This window comes from Taeniopygia guttata, chromosome 17 (genome assembly GCF_048771995.1).
Source record: "Taeniopygia guttata chromosome 17, bTaeGut7.mat, whole genome shotgun sequence".
Lineage (NCBI taxonomy): Eukaryota > Metazoa > Chordata > Aves > Passeriformes > Estrildidae > Taeniopygia > Taeniopygia guttata.
This window is the reverse complement of record NC_133042.1, coordinates 5,182,301-5,201,031: the sequence shown is the minus strand read 5'-3', so window position 1 is coordinate 5,201,031 and position 18,731 is coordinate 5,182,301. Positions and strand designations below refer to the sequence as shown.

Below are 18,731 nucleotides of genomic sequence, written 5' to 3'. Positions count from 1 at the left end.
CCCCTCCCCTGCATGGCCTTTAAAGTGAGTGAGAGAGGAACAAAGATACTTTGCTGTTTGTGATGAATAAAAGTCTGAGTTTAAATATGTTTGTTTAGAGTAGAGAAGAATTAGGAATGTGTATTGGGAATGAATCCTGGGATTTGTTGGGGCTTTGCTTCATCTCCAAGCTTGAAAATGCAAAGAGCTGGGGTCGTAGCTCAGGCTCTGGAAAGCTTCTTTTTATTAACACTTTCAGTTAGTGTTTATTAACACTGTGGATAAAAGGTGCCTTTGTTAACGGGTCAGTCCATTTGCTGCTCGGCTGGAGGAGCTGAATCTTGAAAGAAACTGCCCTGGGCATCTGCTGGAATTACTGATGAAAGTTTTCATTCCAGATTTTCACCACAGGCTTAGACATAAAATAGCCTGAAACCCTCCAAAGCAAGTCTTCCTTCTCTTTTCTCATTTAAAAAATGGTTTTAAAAGTTGTAAAAATGCCTCTTGCTGTCCGTGTGCCAAGCTATGAATGATGAGTGGAGAGCATTTCATCTCACAGCAGTGTGACCCCCTCCTTGGTCCATCGTCTACCTCTTGTGGGTGTCCAGAGTCTCCCTTTGAGTGCATCTCTTGGCCTGGGGAGGGATTAGAGCCGTTCAAAATCACTCCTGCATGCTTGGAGAGGAACCTGGGCCTGATGCTTGTGCTGCCCCTGAAGGTGAAGAGCAGCCCCAGAGGCTGTGTGTGCCCCAGGGCAGGGTGGGGAGCTGGGGCAGCCCTCGAGGAGCAGCTGCTGCTTCCAGGAGATGCAGAGCACTCCTCTGCACTTCCAAGCATTTTTATATTGAATTATGGGTTGTGCTGTTTGCTGTTGGCCTCTCCTTGCTTTTGTTCTGTTTTCCCTCTGGTGTAAGAGTGCTGTAAATGAGGGAGAAAGGAAAAATAACTTCTTGCCACGTTCATCCCAGGTTGGGTTGAGCTTTGGTAGCTCTGCCCAAGGTCAGTAGGCAAAGCTGCAGCTCCCTCCATACATCAGTGAGGACCTGGTGGTGTAAAGAAATTGAATTATGACTTCACAACAAAAAAAGCTCTGTTTTTTGCAGTGAGATCAACCATGTGTGTGTTTGCTACCTCCCTGGGGAGCCTCCCGAGGGACCCCAGCCCTGCAGCTCGTACATGGTGTACCTGCATGGGGGAGGGAGGCTGTCACCATCCTCACCACTCCCCTCCCTTCAGCAGCTGCTGGCACTGAAGCAGATGTGTTACCACCCACTCTGTGATTTCTGTGCTAAGCAAAACATGGCTTTCCAGCAGCCTGGACTTGGCCATTTCCTTTTCTTCTCCCAGGCAGTGTGAGCCATGACAAACAGCACCCACAGAGCTCTCGGGTTGGGTGTTCCATGGGTGCCCAGCCCCAGGCTGGCTCTGGAAGGAGGAGGTTTGAGCTCACATCCATTCCTGCCACTGGGAGCATGAGGAGTTGATTGCAGTGACTTGGGAGAGGAGGATCTGTTGTGTCTGGAGGGGAGAAGGCTGCATGCCTTGCAGCAATAGATTTTGGGTTGAAGTAGCTTAATTGTGTCAGACAAATGTGCAGCTCCTGTCTCTGGGCAGATCATTCCTTGCAGGCTGGACAAAGTCCCTGCTCTGCTGCATCCCTGGCAGCCTGGGGTGGCTGGGAAGGCAGGCTCTGTGCTGCACCTGCTCTTGCCTGGGATCTGCCAGCAGCAGCAGGAACAGAAAGTTTTGCTTCTCAGCAGTGAGTGTGAGCAGCAAACCCAGCTGTTAAACAAAAGGTTTGACCCTGTTCTCCGTGGTCGTGCCCAGAGGAGTCTCTGGGAGCCCTGCTGGGCAGGGTAGGATGTGATCAAGGGGTGTTACCCCAGCTCATCCCCCAGCTCATCTCTGTTTCCTTGCTGGTTATTCGCACAGCACAACTTTACGCCCAAACACAAACAGTTGGAAGGATGGTTCCTGCTCAGGGTTTTCTCTGAAGAGCCTTAAATCTCCCATAAATTAACATGTTCATTCATTAGTTGCAACTCCCCAAAGCGCCGAGCGAAGTTTGTGAGTTTAATTACTTTTTGCAGGAACTGGAGCAGGCAGAGCCTTCAGCAGATGATTGTAGTTCATATTATTCATGCAGCTCTTGATAATCCCTTTCTCTGCTGGGCCATGGTCGATAGAAATTGGAATCTGCTCATAAATTCCCAGCCCCATCCTGTGTCAAGTGTCTTGATCTTCCAGTGAAAGCATTTTGCTGACAAAACAATTCAGTTTCCTGAGAGGTGCCACGCAAGTGTATCTGTCAGGAGGGTATGAGCTGCCAGGGTTCTGCGTGCTGGTGGGGAGGTGTTTGCCAAAGTTAGTTTTCACCCTGTTTATCTCTAAACCCTGAGTTGGGCTGGCTGTGTCACACACTGGGTGGTAAAAAATACAGAGATTTTCAAACAGAAACATGGAATATTTATATGGTTGCAGAGGTTTGTGGAAATATTAGTGGGAAAATTTAATCATCTAAAGTAGAACGCAAACAAAACTATTTCTAAATTAATTAAAAGGCTTGGATCCATTTTTTCTAACTGTGGAGATTTTAATCCTCAAGTATGTACTTGGTCTGTTTGAAGTTACTGTAGTTTCTTGTATCATAAACATTTTAGGGCCACATTCCTCTTTGTGCACAGTCTGCTTCGTAAGAGACCCCGGAGGGTTTGTCTGCCTGTGGAAACTTATTGTTGTATAGGAATGAATAATTCCTCAGCTGCAGCTGTGTAATCCCTCCTGCACAGCTTTTCTGCCCTATTACCTGGAACTTAATGACTCCAGGACCCCTCCTGCTTCCCCTGACATCTCCTGTCCCATCCATGGGAGCTTCTCGGGTGTTGTGCTCCAGCAGAGCTGTGAGCTGGGCATCTCCCCGTGCAGCAGTACCAAGTTAATCAGAATCCATATTTTTCCTTTTTTCCCCCTGATGTTTACAGGGCTTTATCCTTTAGTCTCCCAAGGCAGCTTTCCCCCTGTGAGTCTGACTTTTGATGCAGGTTTACTGGGGAATGAGCAGGTTCAAAGCTCTCTGCACAGGTTGCTGACTTGTTTAGCATCAAAAAGGTGGAAAAAGCAACAAATTTGCTCTGTGTGGAGGAGCTTTCAGGATCTCCTCAGAAACCATGTGCCTGCAGGTTGCATTGCAGGTGCAGGGAAGGAGTAGAAAAAAGCAGTCCCAGGGAGTGAGCAGCCTTTGGGGAGGGTCCAGGCTCCTGGTTTGCTCACAGCTGGGGAGGCAGGGCTGTGAGCTCTGGTGGGGAGTGATCTCCATCCCTTTGGAAAGGCAGGGGCCTGACACAGTTGAGGCTGAGCTGGAGTTTGGCTGAAGCCCCAAACCTGTCTGCTTCAGGCTGATAAAAAGTTCTTGTGCAGCTGCTGGTGACCCCAGCGTTGGGGACCTTGGCTTTGTGCTTCTTTCCAAGTGATAAGTGAGGGATTTAATCTGATACAATGTTCCTCAACAGATGCGTTTAATCTTCTAATGACATTACAAGTGATATACATGAATTGAGAAGTTGTTGTCTTTTCCCCTGCTGACCTCTAAAATCCTTTTATGGAACAACATAAGTGTTCCATAAAGTGTTGACCTGTGAAAGCCTTTTATGGAACAACACAAGTGTAATACTCTTAACAGCATTCATGTGAACAAAATTCTCTTCACCATCAGCACCCGACTCTGCAGAGCCTGGAGCTTGATGGAGGCTCTAAGTGCCCAGAACGTGGTGCACTCAGTAATAAAGTGAATGCAAAATAATAGAAGACACTCCTATATATAAATTTTCTGGGGATAGGCAGAAATACTCTTCCTACCACTTTGGCTTTGCATTGTAGCCTCCAGTGAGAGTAAGTTACAGGTCTGAGCACTTCAGTGCACCTTCCTGACACAAGAGTTTGACTCTTATTTTGTGCTGAGTGCTGTCTGGATGGGAATGAGTCCTGGGACTTGGGAGAACTCTTTTTGGGAAGTTACAGTGCATCAGCTCCTCTCCAGCCTGCTCTTGCAGGAACTCTCAGCGCATGGCAGATGTTCCCCAGCTCCCTGGGGGAGAGCTCAGCCAGGCTGTGCCCTTTCAGATCTGCTGCAGCCCTGGGGAAGGTTGGCGGCCAAAGCATCCTTGCCCTGGGATAACAACTCCTGCACTCAGAGCATCAGTGGAGTTGCATCCACGTGAGGAGTGATGGAGCTGAACCCAAATTGCAGAGTGGACTGGACCACCCTGACAGGGTGCATCAGAGACGTGGAAGAGATGGGCTGGAGCTCAGGGAATTCTTTTACAAGGGCTGGGTAGGATGGGGCCTCCCCTTTTAACAGCTGGCTCATGCCTGCTGTCATTATCCCATGCTGGAACAGCTCTGTCCTGACCCTCATCCCATTGCTGGGGCAGGTTTGGCACACCAGGGCATTGCACTGAGGGGATGAAATGTCTTCTCAGGGGGAAGGGAAAAAGCCTGTTGAGGCATGAGGAAAGACAGAGCCATGGTGCAGCACAGCTGTGCCTTTGGCTGTAATGAGGAGAAATTCCCACTGCAAAGAGCAGTGTCTAACTCTTTAAGGGAGTTTGGTGTGTTTGGGGGAAGAACTGGAGCTGCTGCCATCCCTGAGCAGTGCAAACAAGGAGAAAATAGATCTGCTAGGCTGGCTCAGAGCAAAGCTTCACCCATCCAAGAAAGGCCAGAAGATGCCAAGATGACAAGTCATGATCCTGACTTTTCTGGACAGAATTTCAGGGCCTTTCCCATCAGGATGCTTCCTCCAGATCCCTGTGTTTAACAGCCACCAGTGGACCTGTCCTCTGTGAGCTTTTCCAGTCCTGCTTTGGAGCCATAGGTATTTCTGGCAGCCAGAACATCCCCTGACAATGAGTTCCACAATTTAATTACAAGGGGAAAGGAAATGACTTTGGATAGATTTTTAAACCTGCTGCCTGATCCCTTTATTCCTGTCTTGTCAGGAGTGGTGCCTGCAGAGGGATTGAGAAGGGGAAATGGAAAGGGAAATGGAAGAGAAGGTAGGGAATGAAGTCTGGGGAAGAGGGAAAACTGCTAAATTAATATGAAAACAAAGCCTTTGCAGGGATGGGATCTGTTGGGGGCAGTGGTTTAAATCCAGTGGGATATCTGGGGAGTATTTGGGAGGTGAGGTTCTTACTGGGCTGTGTTGGCTTCAGAGCTGCAGGTGCCAAACTGGGGCTGCACCTCTGGCTCCCAAAACCCAACAGTACCTCCAGGTTAGAAATGTTCTGGTTTTTTTCCCTTCATTAATGTGGAGAACAGAAAATGTCTGTCTCCTTGGGGATGCTTTTGCAGCAGGACAATAAATAGCATCTGTGGGCCTCCACAGCTTGCTCTGACAGCTGCATGTTGTTATAACCAAAAATGTGCATCTTGGGTTTTCCAGACTGGCTCCCAGGGGGTAGGTGAGTTCATTCAGGATTTGCACTGGTTCAGGATGTCCCCAGCTAATGTGGTTTCACAGAGACCTTCGTGCCTTTCACAGTGTTGGCTTCTTTACCCTTTGTAAATATTTCACCTGTTTTCTGAATTATTCATTCATTAAGTGGCTTGGAAAGGAGGAGGAATCATGCTTATAATATGTGTGAAAACTTAAAACACCACAAAGCTGAAAGGATGTGAAAAAAAATAATTTGAGGAAGGATTTTTAGAACAAGCCCTGTTAAAGTGCTAGGAGGGGATGGGAGAGGAAGGGATGTGGAGTCTTGATGGATCTGGCACAGGCTGGGATGTTGCTGGGATTTGCAGAGTTGGGGTTTGCATTGGGAGGGGATTTGGGGGCTGAGATCTTTATTAGGGGTGGATGGGGGAACTGACAGAGTTTGAGGTGGCCACTGAGGAGTCACAGGGTACCCTCAGACCTGGAGGTTCTTGGTTGTGTCAGTGCTATTTACTGCCATGGTGTGGATCCAATACAACATAAAAGATCTGTTCTCCAGTTTATTGGTAACTTATGGCTTTTGTATACTAAAAATGAATAGATTTTGGGTCAGGGCTAACTGAAATTGGTGATTGAATCTGTCTCCACACAGCAGCATGCCCCTTGCTTCCCAAACGAGGACCCTTCCCTTCCAGTCCACCTTCCTCTAAGCAACAACCAGTGAAGGTGAAATATTGTTCCTGAACGGAACAATAATGTGTTTGGTTTTTTATGGTGCCTCTATTCTTGGACCTCAAAACATCATTAGGCTGTTAATTAATGAAAACCTGCCAGTCCCTTGAAGAGCAAAGGTGGTGGGTTTTATCTGTGATAACCATGTGCTTTGAGCTGTAGTGAAGTGCTTTGTGGGGAAGGAAGGGAACCTTGACGGTTTAGCAATGGGGAACAGGCAGAGACGAGCAGGGCTTGGAGGCCCTGGGGCACAGGGGAACACCCTCAGATGGGGAAACTGAGGCAGAGCAAGGATGAGTCAGGATAGCAAACTGAGAAGAGTCAGAGCTTGGACCAGTGCCTCATCTTTGGTCTTTGCTTGCTTGCTGATGGTGTTATCCCAACTTCAACACAACCCTCCGACCATGACTGTGCAGTCTGGAGTGGGACAGCCCTGGGGTCATCCACTCTCTCCATTCCTTTGCCTTCACAAAAGCTCTCAGTGAGGTATTTTTGAAGGTTATCTTCAAAAGCAAAACATCAGCCTGAGAAAACTGAATAAAGGCTCCTAAAACCCAGGCTCTGGCCAGAAGCCAGGACAATGTTCCCTAATTTTCTTCCGTAGTGCTCATCCTTTTGCTGTGTTCCCGGTGTTTGTTATCAGCTCTGTTCTGGCTGAGGACCGTTCGTGCCTTCTGCCACCCGGCTGCTGTGGGGACAGCAAAGTGTCCTTTCAATTAGGCCTCATGTTTTCACAGCCTGCTGCATCCTTGTGTAGCCCTTGCCCTCGGTGCAGTTCAGATTTCAGTGCTGCTGTCTGAATCTCCTCCACAGCCCAACCCACACAGCTCCCGGGCGTTTTGGGGCTGCACCCACGTGTGAGCTGGGCTGGCTGCATTTGGGGTGGGTAGGGACCATGTGGGATGCTCTTCCCCTACCTGGGACCACCATCCCTTCCCAGAGATCTCTGGCGTGGTTGGGGGAGGTAAGGTCTTCAGGAATTGACCCTTTTTGGGAGACAACTTCTAGCTCTGTTGTGTTGGGGTGATTTTGCAGCAGACAGGCTCAGCTCCTGTCCTCATCACTAGCAGAACCAGGTTCCACCAGCCTCCCAAGCACAAAGTGCTTTTGCCAGTGTTATTTTGGATTATTGCAGCATTTCTCTGTCTCCTGGGGCACTGGCATTGCAGTGGTGTCTGTGCTGCCGTTGAATTTGGCAGCTAAGGCAGAGCCTGACCTGAACTGGGGCAATTTTGATGGGCAGGAGTGCTGGATGTAAAGCAATGTCACATTCAGGTTCAAAGTGCTGCCATCCTGCTGGAGCATAAGTGATGGGGCAGAGCTCCATCGTGCTGATGGGGACCATCCTCAAGCACTGCCCCCTCCTGCCCTCTCCATCCAGCCATCCATCTGGAGTTCAGGATGGTCTCAGGTGGTGCCTCTGGCTTTGATGCTCCTGGAGCACAGGGGGTCTCCACATGGAGCTGCTCATCCCCCTGAGTGGTACCTGCCCTGTCAGTGCCTCCCGTGCCATTAGAACGGGCACAGTGCTTGTTTTATTTCCTTAATCGAGTCTGGCAGGTCCAATGGCACCACGTGTTGAGTTCTGAAAGGGAGATTTGTTTTGATGCGTGTTTGACAAACTCCAGAGTGCTCTTGCTCAACAATTTTTCGTGGTTTCTACTCTGGTGGGAGGGAGAAGCCCAAGTGCCCAAATCAATATGGTTCTGCTTGGATAATTGAGCTGGGAATTTAGTTCATTATGTGAAGTAGCTGTTGAAGTGGATAATTGCAGATCTTGAGGTGTTTGTCCTATGTGATAGTTTGGATTCAAGAAAATATAGGTGCAATTTCACAGGTGTATAGGGACAACTTGGCTTCTGTGGGGATCTTGTGGAGTAATAAAGCTAAATAACTCACATTTCTTTGTGTGTTAGAAGAACACAGATGACAAGGAAAAGAGCTTTAAGTCAAGTTTTCGTGGGATGGGGACCTGGCCTCTCCCTCTCCCTAAAGTGCCCTGAATACTGGCTCTTCTCAGGCAATAACAAACACCAGCAGTTGTGTAAAGCCCCTGATGCTTTATGCACTATTTCTGCAAATAATCCTTGTTTATAATTCAGTCTTGGCAGAAAAAGACTTTAAATTATTAAGGCACTAAACATTTTGCAATGAAAGAGCAGAGATAAAGCTCTTGGCAGAAATAAATTGCCAGGCAGAAGTTGTTCTCTTCAGTGCATTTGGGGCTTAAAAGTATTACAAGAAATAACGTGTGGGGGGACTGGGAATTCATCACTTGATCAAAAGATTTGCTTCTCTCCAAAGAAAGCAGCTGCTCAGTGCATGCTGTCCAGCACCCCTGGAAATAAGTGTCCCCAGAGATAATGTTTGGGTCCCCAGAGCCATCCCCTCCCACCACAGGACTGAGGATGGTCTGTTTTAGGTGGTGGAGGTCTCTGTCCTGCCTCCAGCTCTGCCACAGCTTTTAAAGTGCAGTTTTCATGCACTTGGTGCTCCTCTGAGGGCAGATTTTCAGGGGATTTTGTATCCCTTCTTCAGGAGTGGGAGATGCTGCTGCCAGTTCATCATGGCAGTGTATGTTCTGTGGTAAATCAGGGTGTTCCAGTGCTGTGGAATGGAGCCTCTTAGAATTAATGATTTTGCAACCTGTTGCTGATTTTATCCTGATTTTACAGTTATTGCTTATCAGCTCCTGGAATCAGACAACCATGAGGGTGGCTGGGTGTGTGTATTTACACAAAGACATTGTGTACAGCTACATATAGATGTGTTTTAGGTAGTCATACCCATAATCTTGTAGCTCTTCATTGGAGAGATTTCAAGCATGAGCTGTGGTGTTTCAGACTCCAGGGTGCTCCCAATGTGGTTTTTGTCCATCATCTCAACATTTTAAAGCAAAAATCATCCTTAAAGCGATGATGGGGGTTGACGTTTCCCCCTCTCTCAGCCCCTGAATTATCAGGCTAGCCCAGAGATATGAGGCCTTGAGGGGAGGAACATCAGGAGATGGGCAAAGATTCAAAAGAGGCTCTCACCCCAATGTGGTTGTCCAGCTCTTTATTCCATGAGATCAGAGGGGAAGAGCCAGGGAAAGAGAGCGAACAGGAAGGGTCAGGGGTTTATCCAGGCTCTGGACAGGGAGGGCTTCTTGGCTCTCCACCAACCCCGTTGGGGCAGGAAGGAGGAGACCAGGCTTGTCTTGATCAGAGTCACAGGGGTCCCGGGGAATGGGGGAAAACATGGCCTGAGCAGAATGTAACAGGGGGTATGCCAGGGGTGCCCAGAGAAGCTGTGGTGGCTGCATCCCTGGAAGTGTCCCAAGGCCAGGTTGGTGCTTGGAGCAGCCTGGAAGCTGTCCCAGCCCACAGCAGGGAGGTTGGAATGAGATGGGCTTTAAAGCCCCTTAAAACCCAAACCATCCTGCAGCTGTGTGATTCCGTGCCTCTGTTTCCCTTTCCCTTGCAGGAGACCTGTGCAACTGCAGCTCGGTGGGCAGCGCCGGATGCAACCGCACGACGGGGCAGTGCCGCTGCCTGGCCGGGTACGCGGGGCCGCGCTGCCACAGCTGTGCCCACGGCTTCTTCCCCCAGCAGGGCAGCCAGCAGTGCCAGCCCTGCAGCTGCAGCCCCGCTGGAGCCACCAGTGAGCAGTGTGACCAGTGAGTAACGCCGCGGGCTCTGCGCGAGGTGCTGGGATTCGGTGTGGTTCGGGTTTTGGGCAAGAGGGGGTTTTGTCATCTGTGCTGGTGTTTGAAAGGAAAAAACATAAGCAGGAGGGAAGGTGGTCTTATAAAAATTTGTGGGAATCCAGGGCTTCCCTCTGGCTGCCCTGGCAGGTCTGGGACCCTGGCAGGGGTCAGGAACCCCCCTGGACAGAGCCCCCAGAGACACTGTCTCTGATCTCTGTCCATGGAAAAGAGTTTTCAATCTTACAGGATGAATTACAAGCTCTGAGTGTTTGATAAGAGTAATAATTAAGTGTGACACAGGTGCAAAAGTAAAATTTTAGGTTTCTAGATTAGGGGTTCAGAGGGGACAAGATGGAGGAATTGGGTGTGTCTTGTCCTTTTCCTCCTTCTTCATGCCCTCCATGTTTCACTGTGGTGTTGGCATTTTTCTGTTGGTTCAGGCTGGGGACACACTGTCCAACGTAGGTGACAGATATTGGCACGTTATTGTAAATCCAGCACAGGTAGTTTGTGGTATTTAATGTTTGTAACATCCCACTGAGGGCAGAGCCCCACACGCTGCCCTGCAGGACAGAGCTGCGGCAGGGCAGCAGAACATGTTAGAGATAAACAGAATAAACAACCTTGAAACCAGCACAGACCAATTATGGCTTCTGCTTTGGCAATGGGGCAGAAAGACAGAGACTTTCTACAATCTCGGAATCACCAATACCCACAGATTCCGACAAAAATTCATGAAGATTATTCTTCCTCTTTCAAGAGCTGAATTATAAAAATAACCATGGTTGTGGCAAAAGCCCTGGCAGCCCCCAAGGGAGCTGACTTGTGTTCCAGAGTCACATGGAAGCAGAACCTCTCCTAATACCTTGTGCATCTGTTAGTCCCTGTTGGGCAGGACTGCCCTCACGCCTGAGCTGGGAGGGGAGCAGAGGCTGGGGAGGAGCACAGGGGCTTTGGAGGGGTTTATTTTCCAAAGGGATGGGTTTTATGCCAGAGGCAGGCAAAGCTTTGTGCTCTGCCCTTGCTGAGCATTGGGGTGGAAGCGGCCCCGACAGCAGAGTCGGCTCCTGCCTTGCCTGGTGTTTACAGAGCTGATGCTTGGAGCTCGTGTATAATGAATATGTTCCTCTTCATTTCACCTCACCCACCCTCCTATCTCGCCTTGTAAAAGCTGGCACGCAATGGTTTTCCAAGCAGTGATCTGCCAGCCCTTAGAGATCGTGGCTGAGCTGAGGGGTCTCTATTCCTGCAAGATCACACCAAGCAGCAGCCTGACCCACTGGCTCTCCAGCTTGTGCTCATGGCGACAGCAAGTTCCAAAGCTTCTCCTTGGAGGAGACCTCAGCAACCACCCTGCAGCAACTTCCACCCTTCCCAGGCTCCTGCTGCCTCATTGTGTTCTAGGGCTGGGCCTGGGCTCAGTGTGTGCTGAACACCTGCAGTTCCCTGCCAGGATAGGGGCTGAGTCAGAGTCAAAATGCTCTGCAGCGACATGCTGCCTGTAATTATTTTATACATTATCTCCCAAACGCCCAAACCCTCTGTTGATGTCCTTCCTTTTTATTTCATTGCTGCATTTTTCTGCTTGCATAAGCTCTGATAATTCAGAGCTTAAAAGTAGCACTCCAGTTGAGGAAAGTGACCTTCTTACTAAAGGAGGTGATTCTTGAGGGTGGGAAATATGAAGTTTTATCACTTTTTTTTTTTAAGTGGCTGTTTTAAGTATGGGAAGATGTGCCTGGAAGCATCGGGGTTTGCCCCAGAATTGAAAGTGTGATTTTGGTCAGATTGGAAAGATTGGAAAGATGAATTGGGCAGAAAGGCAGATGGGGCAAATCTTATCTTTGGGAACTGGGAGAGGAGGGAAAGTGCTGCTGGAGCAACTCAGTTAACTGGAAGGGAGCTTTCTTGTCCTAGCTCTTGAGTTACTGGGCAGTGGGTGAAGCATGGACATGTCTGGTGTGTCCCCATGTTTCACTGTATGGGGTGAGCCAAGGAACGCCCTTGGGAGCTTCAGGTGAGATGCTCTGAGCTGTGAAGGAGAATGAGGGAGTTGGAGCCATCTGCGTGGAGCCAGAAACAGCAGGGACCTCCCCAGCCTGTCCTCTGCACCATTTCACAGCCTGGAGGGATGTGGGAGATGCTCATTCTCAGCCATTCAAAGAGACAGCACAGGGCAAGATGTGGAGGGAGATTTGGGGAGGGGGGATGTTGCTAACAGAGATCACTCTGTTTCCCTTCCTGGCTCAGAGGGGTTTGCTGCAGACAGAGATGACCTCTGGGTGTTTAAAAAGAGGAAAAATAGGTCAGCTGTCTGTGTTGTAGGGCTGGGGGCATCAGAAGGGCTGCGAGATGGGCAGCCTGGTGCGTAGTGATGCGTGTGGGAAAATGCAGTGGGACACAAAGGCCAGCAGGGCAGGTGCTCCCCTCGCTCCTGTTGTGTCAAAGTGGGCACCAGGGCTGGGCACAGCTCCTGCCTGCCTGCAGCTGGCGTGGCTGGGGCAGGCACTGGGGTGTGGGGCATCCCTGCAGTGGGATCTGATGGTGGGAGAGCCCATTGCAGGGAAATGTGTGTGTGAATCCAGGAAGGGATTTTTGGCTCTCATGCTGGGGCCTGGGTGGCTGCTGAGCAGCTCCTGGAGGAGCAGTGGTGTCCCTCAGGCAATCTCTGCTCAGGGATGAGGCACGCAGGCATTGCCCAATACCAGCAACCAGCTACTGTTTTGTTGACATGGAAAATCCTGCAAGTTGTACTATGTATTTATTTAATAAAGCACCAGCCCAACTCGACTTGCACTAACGAATTCCTGTGTGAGGCTCCAGAGGAAAGCCATGGCTGTTCCAGTGGGGCTCTGGGTGAAACAGCAGCAGAGATTTTGGACTCTGACCCTTTTTAAGAGTGGCTGATTGGAGGGGCAGAGTGCCCAAAGGCCGAGCCCTCAGGGCACACAAAGATCCCTCTTAGGTTTCAGTCAGGCTTTTGTAAAGTGCCTTTTAAAGCACCACCATATGATGATTATCAGTATTATTTCTCAGCACGCTCTTGGGCTGGCCAGATGGCAACCCAAGTTCCCTGTTTGTTAACTAGACCTCAAATGCAGACCATCAAACAAAAATTAAAAAAAAATCCCTTTCCTGAGGCACAGAGTTGATTTTGGGAGTGAACATTGACTTGACATGCTGTCGCTATGAATGGGCTCCATGGCTGCTAATCAAAGGTCTGTTTTGGTGGTGGTTTAAATTTGATTATCTAGGAAGATCCACACAGATCCCCCTGTGGGATGGCAGAGCATTTCTGTGCTCTGGTTTGAGTGGGTTTTTTGTTAGATGAAAAGCTGTGTGTGGCTCAGGCTGGAGCTTGCTGAGGGGCTGGATGGAGCCTTGGGCTGCTCAGAGAGGGCTGACACATCTCGGGGAGAGGGAGGGAATTGTCCCTGCTGTGGTTAACGCCTAGAAACCTCAGAAAAAAGCACATTTCTTTGGGTTGGATGTGGTGCAGATGCTTGCTAAAGATAGCTGTGGCCTGGAAGTGTTCACAGTCCATAGAGGAAGGGTGGAAAAAGAGGCTGAAGTTTCAAGGGCCCTGGTCAAGGTCAGAGTGGTGGGGAATGAGGATGGTGTCTCATGTGGGTGCACGGGCTGGGCTGGAAGGGCTGTGTTCCTGCTGCACAGCTCTGGGGACAGTGACAAGTGGGGAGGGTGCCTGGCAGTGCCCTCAGCCCACGGGGATGTGTCCCAGCCAAGAGCTGTCCCCACCATCTCTCACCGTGTTTTGGGCCCCTCGAGTTGAAGGCTGTGCTGTGTGTCCTGTGAGGAAACCAGAACCTCCAGCCTGCTGGAGGGAGTGAAAAGGATTACTGCTGCTGGAGAAAGTTGGCTACCACCAACCCCAGCCTTGCACCCCTGTGTGATTCTTTCCTTTTTTCCTTCATGTGAGCAGTCCTGTGCCTGAACTCTCATCTCTGGCTCCCTGAGGCTGGGCAGGGAGCCAGGGCAGAGGCAGCAGGAGCAGGCTGGGCTTGGTGGGAGCACTGGGGCTCCTCACGGTGTTCCTGGCCCTCTGCACCCCGTGCAGCTTTGCCCAAAGTGCCACCCATGTCCCCAGCTGCGCCAGGGCAGCGTGAGGCAGCACACAGACCTGGGGTGAACAGGGTGAGGGAAGGAGGTTTGGTTTCAGGAAGCCTTTAGTTCTGCAGCCCTGGTGCCCTGGCGTGAGGAGCTGTGCAGGCACAGCTCTTGAAACACACACTGAGATAATTCTGCATGTAAACCTGGCCTCTGGCTGTGGGGTTTGAAGGAGCAGGACTGCAGGCAGCACCAGGCCAGCCTGGATGAGGCAGCATCCCCTTCCTGGGGAGCAGAGATGGCAGATGACTCTGCAGTTTTTGGTTTGTTTATTTTTACCTTGCTGGCAGCACTGCCCATCCCCAGTGGGACTGCAGACGCTGCCCAGTGTGACCCAGCTCATCTGCAGGAGGGCTGACCTGGATTTACCTCCTTTGAGGTGTTTATCCCAACTTTTCCTAGCCCAGCACTTGGGTGTGTGCAGCTCTTCCTTTCCTGGAGCTGTGGGGGCAGCGTGTTTAGCCCACGAGCAGCTGGTCCTGCGTGGGTGCTCCTGTGGGTTTGGGATGTGAACGGGGGAGAAGCAGAGATGCTGCTAAGAGATGCTGCTGCCTGGCAGAAGGGTTCAGCCCTCAATTCCCTGCTTCCCTGGGGAGTTTTGTTTTTTAAACTCGACCTGGTCCTAGGGAAGAAAAGTGATGCAGCAGTACCTGTGCCAGGGAACACAAGGAGAGCTGTGGCTGCTGGGGGTTTTAGGGATCACAGAATCAGAGAATATTTTGAGGTGGAAGGGACCCACGGGGATCACCCAGTCTGACTGCTGACCCTGCACAGACAACCCAGCAATCCCACCCTGTGCCTGAGAGTGTTGTCCAAGCATTGCTGGAGCTCTGGCAGCCTTGGGGCTGGGATCATTCCCTGGGGAGCCTTTTCCAGTGCTCAACACCCTCTGGGGGAAGGAATTTTTCCTGGTATCCAGCCTAAACCTCCCCTGAAATGGCTTTGCCACATGGTTTACCTAAACCCAGGTTAACCATGTGAACTGGGTTAGAATTTTCTAGTTCCCTTAAAAAGCTCTAAACTAATCATACACATATGCTGCCATTGTCTATAGTGCAAACAGATGCCTGTTAAATTGGGGTCTGTGGATCAGTTCAAGTTGCTCCCTCTGCCTGTGCCTCAGTTTCCCCATAAGTAGAAGGTCAGTGGGAAGCAGAAGCTCCAGCAGACAGCTTGAAGGTGATTTCTGCTCTCCTTTGGTTGCTGTGGGCTGAAACCCCATGGCCAAGGGTGCAGTGCTCTGCTTCTTTGCTGGTCCAGAAGCCTTTCCTTATTGCTGGCTGCAGACAGCCCTGTGATCCTAATTCCTGCATGGCTTGTGCTGCAGGCTTGGCATAAGTCATGTGAGAGAGAGCTCCTGTCACTCATTTCCAGCGAAAAAAAAGGGAGAAAAAAATAGCACGCACATATAAGTGCCCAAGTGTTAATTCAGAGATGCTTTGCCCCCTCAAGGCGACCTCAGGCTTTGTGTTCATTTTAAAAAGAGTGGAGGCAGAGTGTCCCTGGGAGCATGTGGACGTGGCTGTCCCCTGGAGCAGGGATGCTGCGAGGCCAGGCAGGGCTGTGTGCTGCTTTGTGGTGGGGTTCTGTGTGCAGAGGCTGATCTTGTGACCCCAGCTCCTGGGGATTTGCAAGAGCCTGGCTGCTGAGGGTAAGGGCAGCAGCACTGGACAAAGTGCTCTGTTGAGACCTTTGAATAAGGGCTGGGGGTTCTGAGGGAGCTTGGGAAAATGGGCAGGGAGAGCCACACACTGGGATTGAGGAGCTGGTGGGATGTGAGAAGGTGCAGAGATACTGTGGGGGGCAGCCTGGTGAGGCACAGCCTGGACACACCTCGAACCTCCTGTGAGGCAGGACTTGGTGGGGTTTTTTCAGGGGTCAGGAAATGCAGGTCCATTGAAATTCAGTTTTTGTGGAGCTTTACCAGCCTGCAGGGCTGCTGGCCATCCCAGACCCTGGAGGTTATTTGGGGGAAGTGGTGGAGTTCTTGTTTTGCATAGATAAAGTCTTCATTTTCTGTCTGCAGAGTGTCATCACACTTCTGAAATGTCTCTCTTTTGCGTGGGATCTGTCTTTCCATTCTGCTGTATTTCAGCAGTCCAGTAAACCACATCAGGCACTGCTCCCCTTTGGAGATGTGACCTTGGGAGCTGAAATCCTCAAGGACTTGTGCTTTACAGCCCCCCCAAAACCAGACAAACCCCTTTTCTCTTTAAAAATACTGCTCTCCCTTTTATAGATCGGATGAGCACAACTGGTGGCTCATTATCTCCCAGTAATGCCTTGTCAGCATCGCTCTGCAGAGAACAGATCTTGTTTGTAGCGGAAATTATTACATGTGGACGTCAGAAAAGCAGAAGAATACCCTGTTGAAGCCTATTTTTCTGCATGGTTTAATTATCTAAATCTCTCACATCCTTTACATCTGATTAGCTCTCCTCCCCTCTGCCTCCACAAGAAGGTAAAGATACCTGAACCCATTTTTATTCAGTTGCAGACAGGAATGGGAAACGAATGAGTGACTGGACACAGCAGCAGGGAAAGGTGGATTGTTATCATCCCCCCTATGGTAATGATGGCTTCTCAGAAATCCTGTTATTTTGTGGGTTTTCCATCAGGCATTGCTGTTCCTGTGTTGTCTGTTGCAAACTTTGTTGCTCTGGCAAACACTGGCTGCCCTCAGAAAAAAAGATGGGCTCAACTGCTTCAGCTTTGGTGGCTAAATTCTGGTTGGGGGGCAGTGCCCAGCGTGAACTTTGGGCAGTGCTTGTACCCTGAGTCCTGCTCTGCTGCCTGAGCAGAGGTGTGGGGTGGAGGGACCCCTCTGGGCAAAACAGAGGTGTTCAGTGCAGACCAGCCCCATCTCCCTGGCATCCCCACTGGTGTGTCCTTCTCCTCATCCAGGGTCCCTGGCCCATCCCTGCACACGATCCCCAGAGGCTGCTCTGGGAACCAGCACCCACCAGCTCAGGTTGGCACTTTGTGTGAGTGAGGCTTCTGTCCATGGAACTGTGCAGGAACCCATCCAAGGCCCCTCTGCAGGGCCATGTGGACTTTCCATTGCCCCCTCCCCTGCCTTCAAGGGCACCTGGAGGGGACAGCCCAGCCTGGAGCTTCCTGGCTTTCCAGAGCCCTCCTCCTGGAGGTTCCTGGCTTTCCAGAGCCATCCTGGAGATTGCTGGCTTTCCAGAGCCAGCCTGGAATTTATGGCTTTCCAGAGCCCTTCTCCTGGAGGTTCCTGGCTTCTCAGAACCCAGCCTAGAGACTCCTGGCTTTCCAGAGCCAGCCTGGGGATTCCTGGCTTTCCAGAGCCCAGCCTGGAGATTTCTGGCTTTCCAGAGCCCTCCTGGAGACTCCTGGCTTTCCAGATTCAGCCTGGAATTCATGGCTTTCCAGAGCTCTCCTCCTGGAGTTCTTGGCTTCTCAGAGCTCAGCCTAGAGACTCCTGGCTTTCCAGAGCCAGCCTGGAGCTTCCTGGCTTTCCAGAGCTCTCCTCCTGGAGTTTCTTGGCTTCTCAGAGCTCAGCCTGGAGCTTCCTGGCTTTCCAGAGCCCAGCCTGGAGATTTCTGGCTTTCCAGAGCCCAGCCTGGAGCTTCCTGGCTTTCCAGAGCCCAGCCTGGAGATTCCTGGTTTTCCAGAGCCCTCCTGGAGACTCCTGGCTTTCCAGAGCCAGCCTGGAATTCCTGGCTTTCCAGAGCCCTCCTGGGGACTCCTGGCTTTCCCTGGCGGGGCGCTGGGGCCGCGGAGGCGGCGGTGGCCAGACAAGGTGGCCCTTTGACATTTACAGAGTGGCCTTTCAGAGCTGTGAAGTGTCCCTGCTCTGCCCTACAAAACAGCTGCCGTGCCCCAGCACAGAGTGAGGAATGTGGCACACAATGGGCCAGTGTTGGCCCCATAAAGCTCTGCTTCTTGTGCCCTCCACAAAGGGGCTCAGAGCGGGTGGCTGGTGCAGGGCTTGGCCCTGGCCCCACTGAGTCTCCCACAGAGCCACCTCGGCCACCAGCAGCTTTGGGTTGAGCTGAGGGAGTGGGGAGGAGGAACCCAGTGTGGGGCTTTTTCCTGCTCTGCCCTTCCCCACGTGCCAATATTCCATGAGTGACTGGCAGAAAAGTCAGCACGTGGGTTGTGAGGGTTCTTGGTGTCCTCAGGATGAGAGGATGTGGCCTCAAGCTGCACCAGGTTGGATTTTTTCATGGGAAGGGATATGAAGCATTGAAGGGGCTGCCCAGGGAGGTGGGGGAGTCCCCATCCCTGAAGGTGGACATGGCACTCAGTGCTCTGGTGATGATCACTCAGAGGCTGGGCTCAGTGATCATGGGGGCCTTTTCCACCTAAATGATTCTGTGATTCTGAGTTTTAACAACACTGCTTTCCCACCAAAGTGTCTTGGAGCATTTAGCTTTCAAATGTGAACTTTTCCACATTGCCCAGGAAGGTGTAAGAGAGATTTGTCCCCTGGCTGCTGTCAGACATCACAGAAAATCAGCACTAAAGGAGCCCAGCTTGCTGGAGGAACGCACCATTTTTGGAGACATCTCTTCTGAATCCTTCTAATCTTGTGCAGAATCCTTTTGTCTAATCCCATCAAAGTGTGGCAAAGCCTTTTCATGGGGTTTGTTTTAAAGATGCTCGTGGTTGAACACGATTTCCCTCGTTCCCAGGGAGCGCTGTCGCTGCTGGGAATTGTCTGTTCCAGGGACGCCCCGTGCCCTGCTGGGACAACTGATGGCACTGCTGTCCCTGGGGCTTCCCAAGGGGACAGGTGAAGCT

The 18,731-nt window shown here is 50.9% G+C and overlaps 1 protein-coding gene across 1 annotated transcript in view; it reads left to right on the top strand.

Annotated features, from left to right (window-relative positions):
* Positions 1 to 18,731, top strand: part of MEGF9 (multiple EGF like domains 9) — a 49,093-nt gene that overhangs the window by 12,855 nt on the left and 17,507 nt on the right. Inside the window, exon 2 of the mRNA XM_030287003.4 lies at positions 9,614 to 9,806. Coding sequence (XP_030142863.4) covers positions 9,614 to 9,806 — 193 coding nt within the window. The remainder of the gene's footprint in view (positions 1 to 9,613; positions 9,807 to 18,731) is intronic.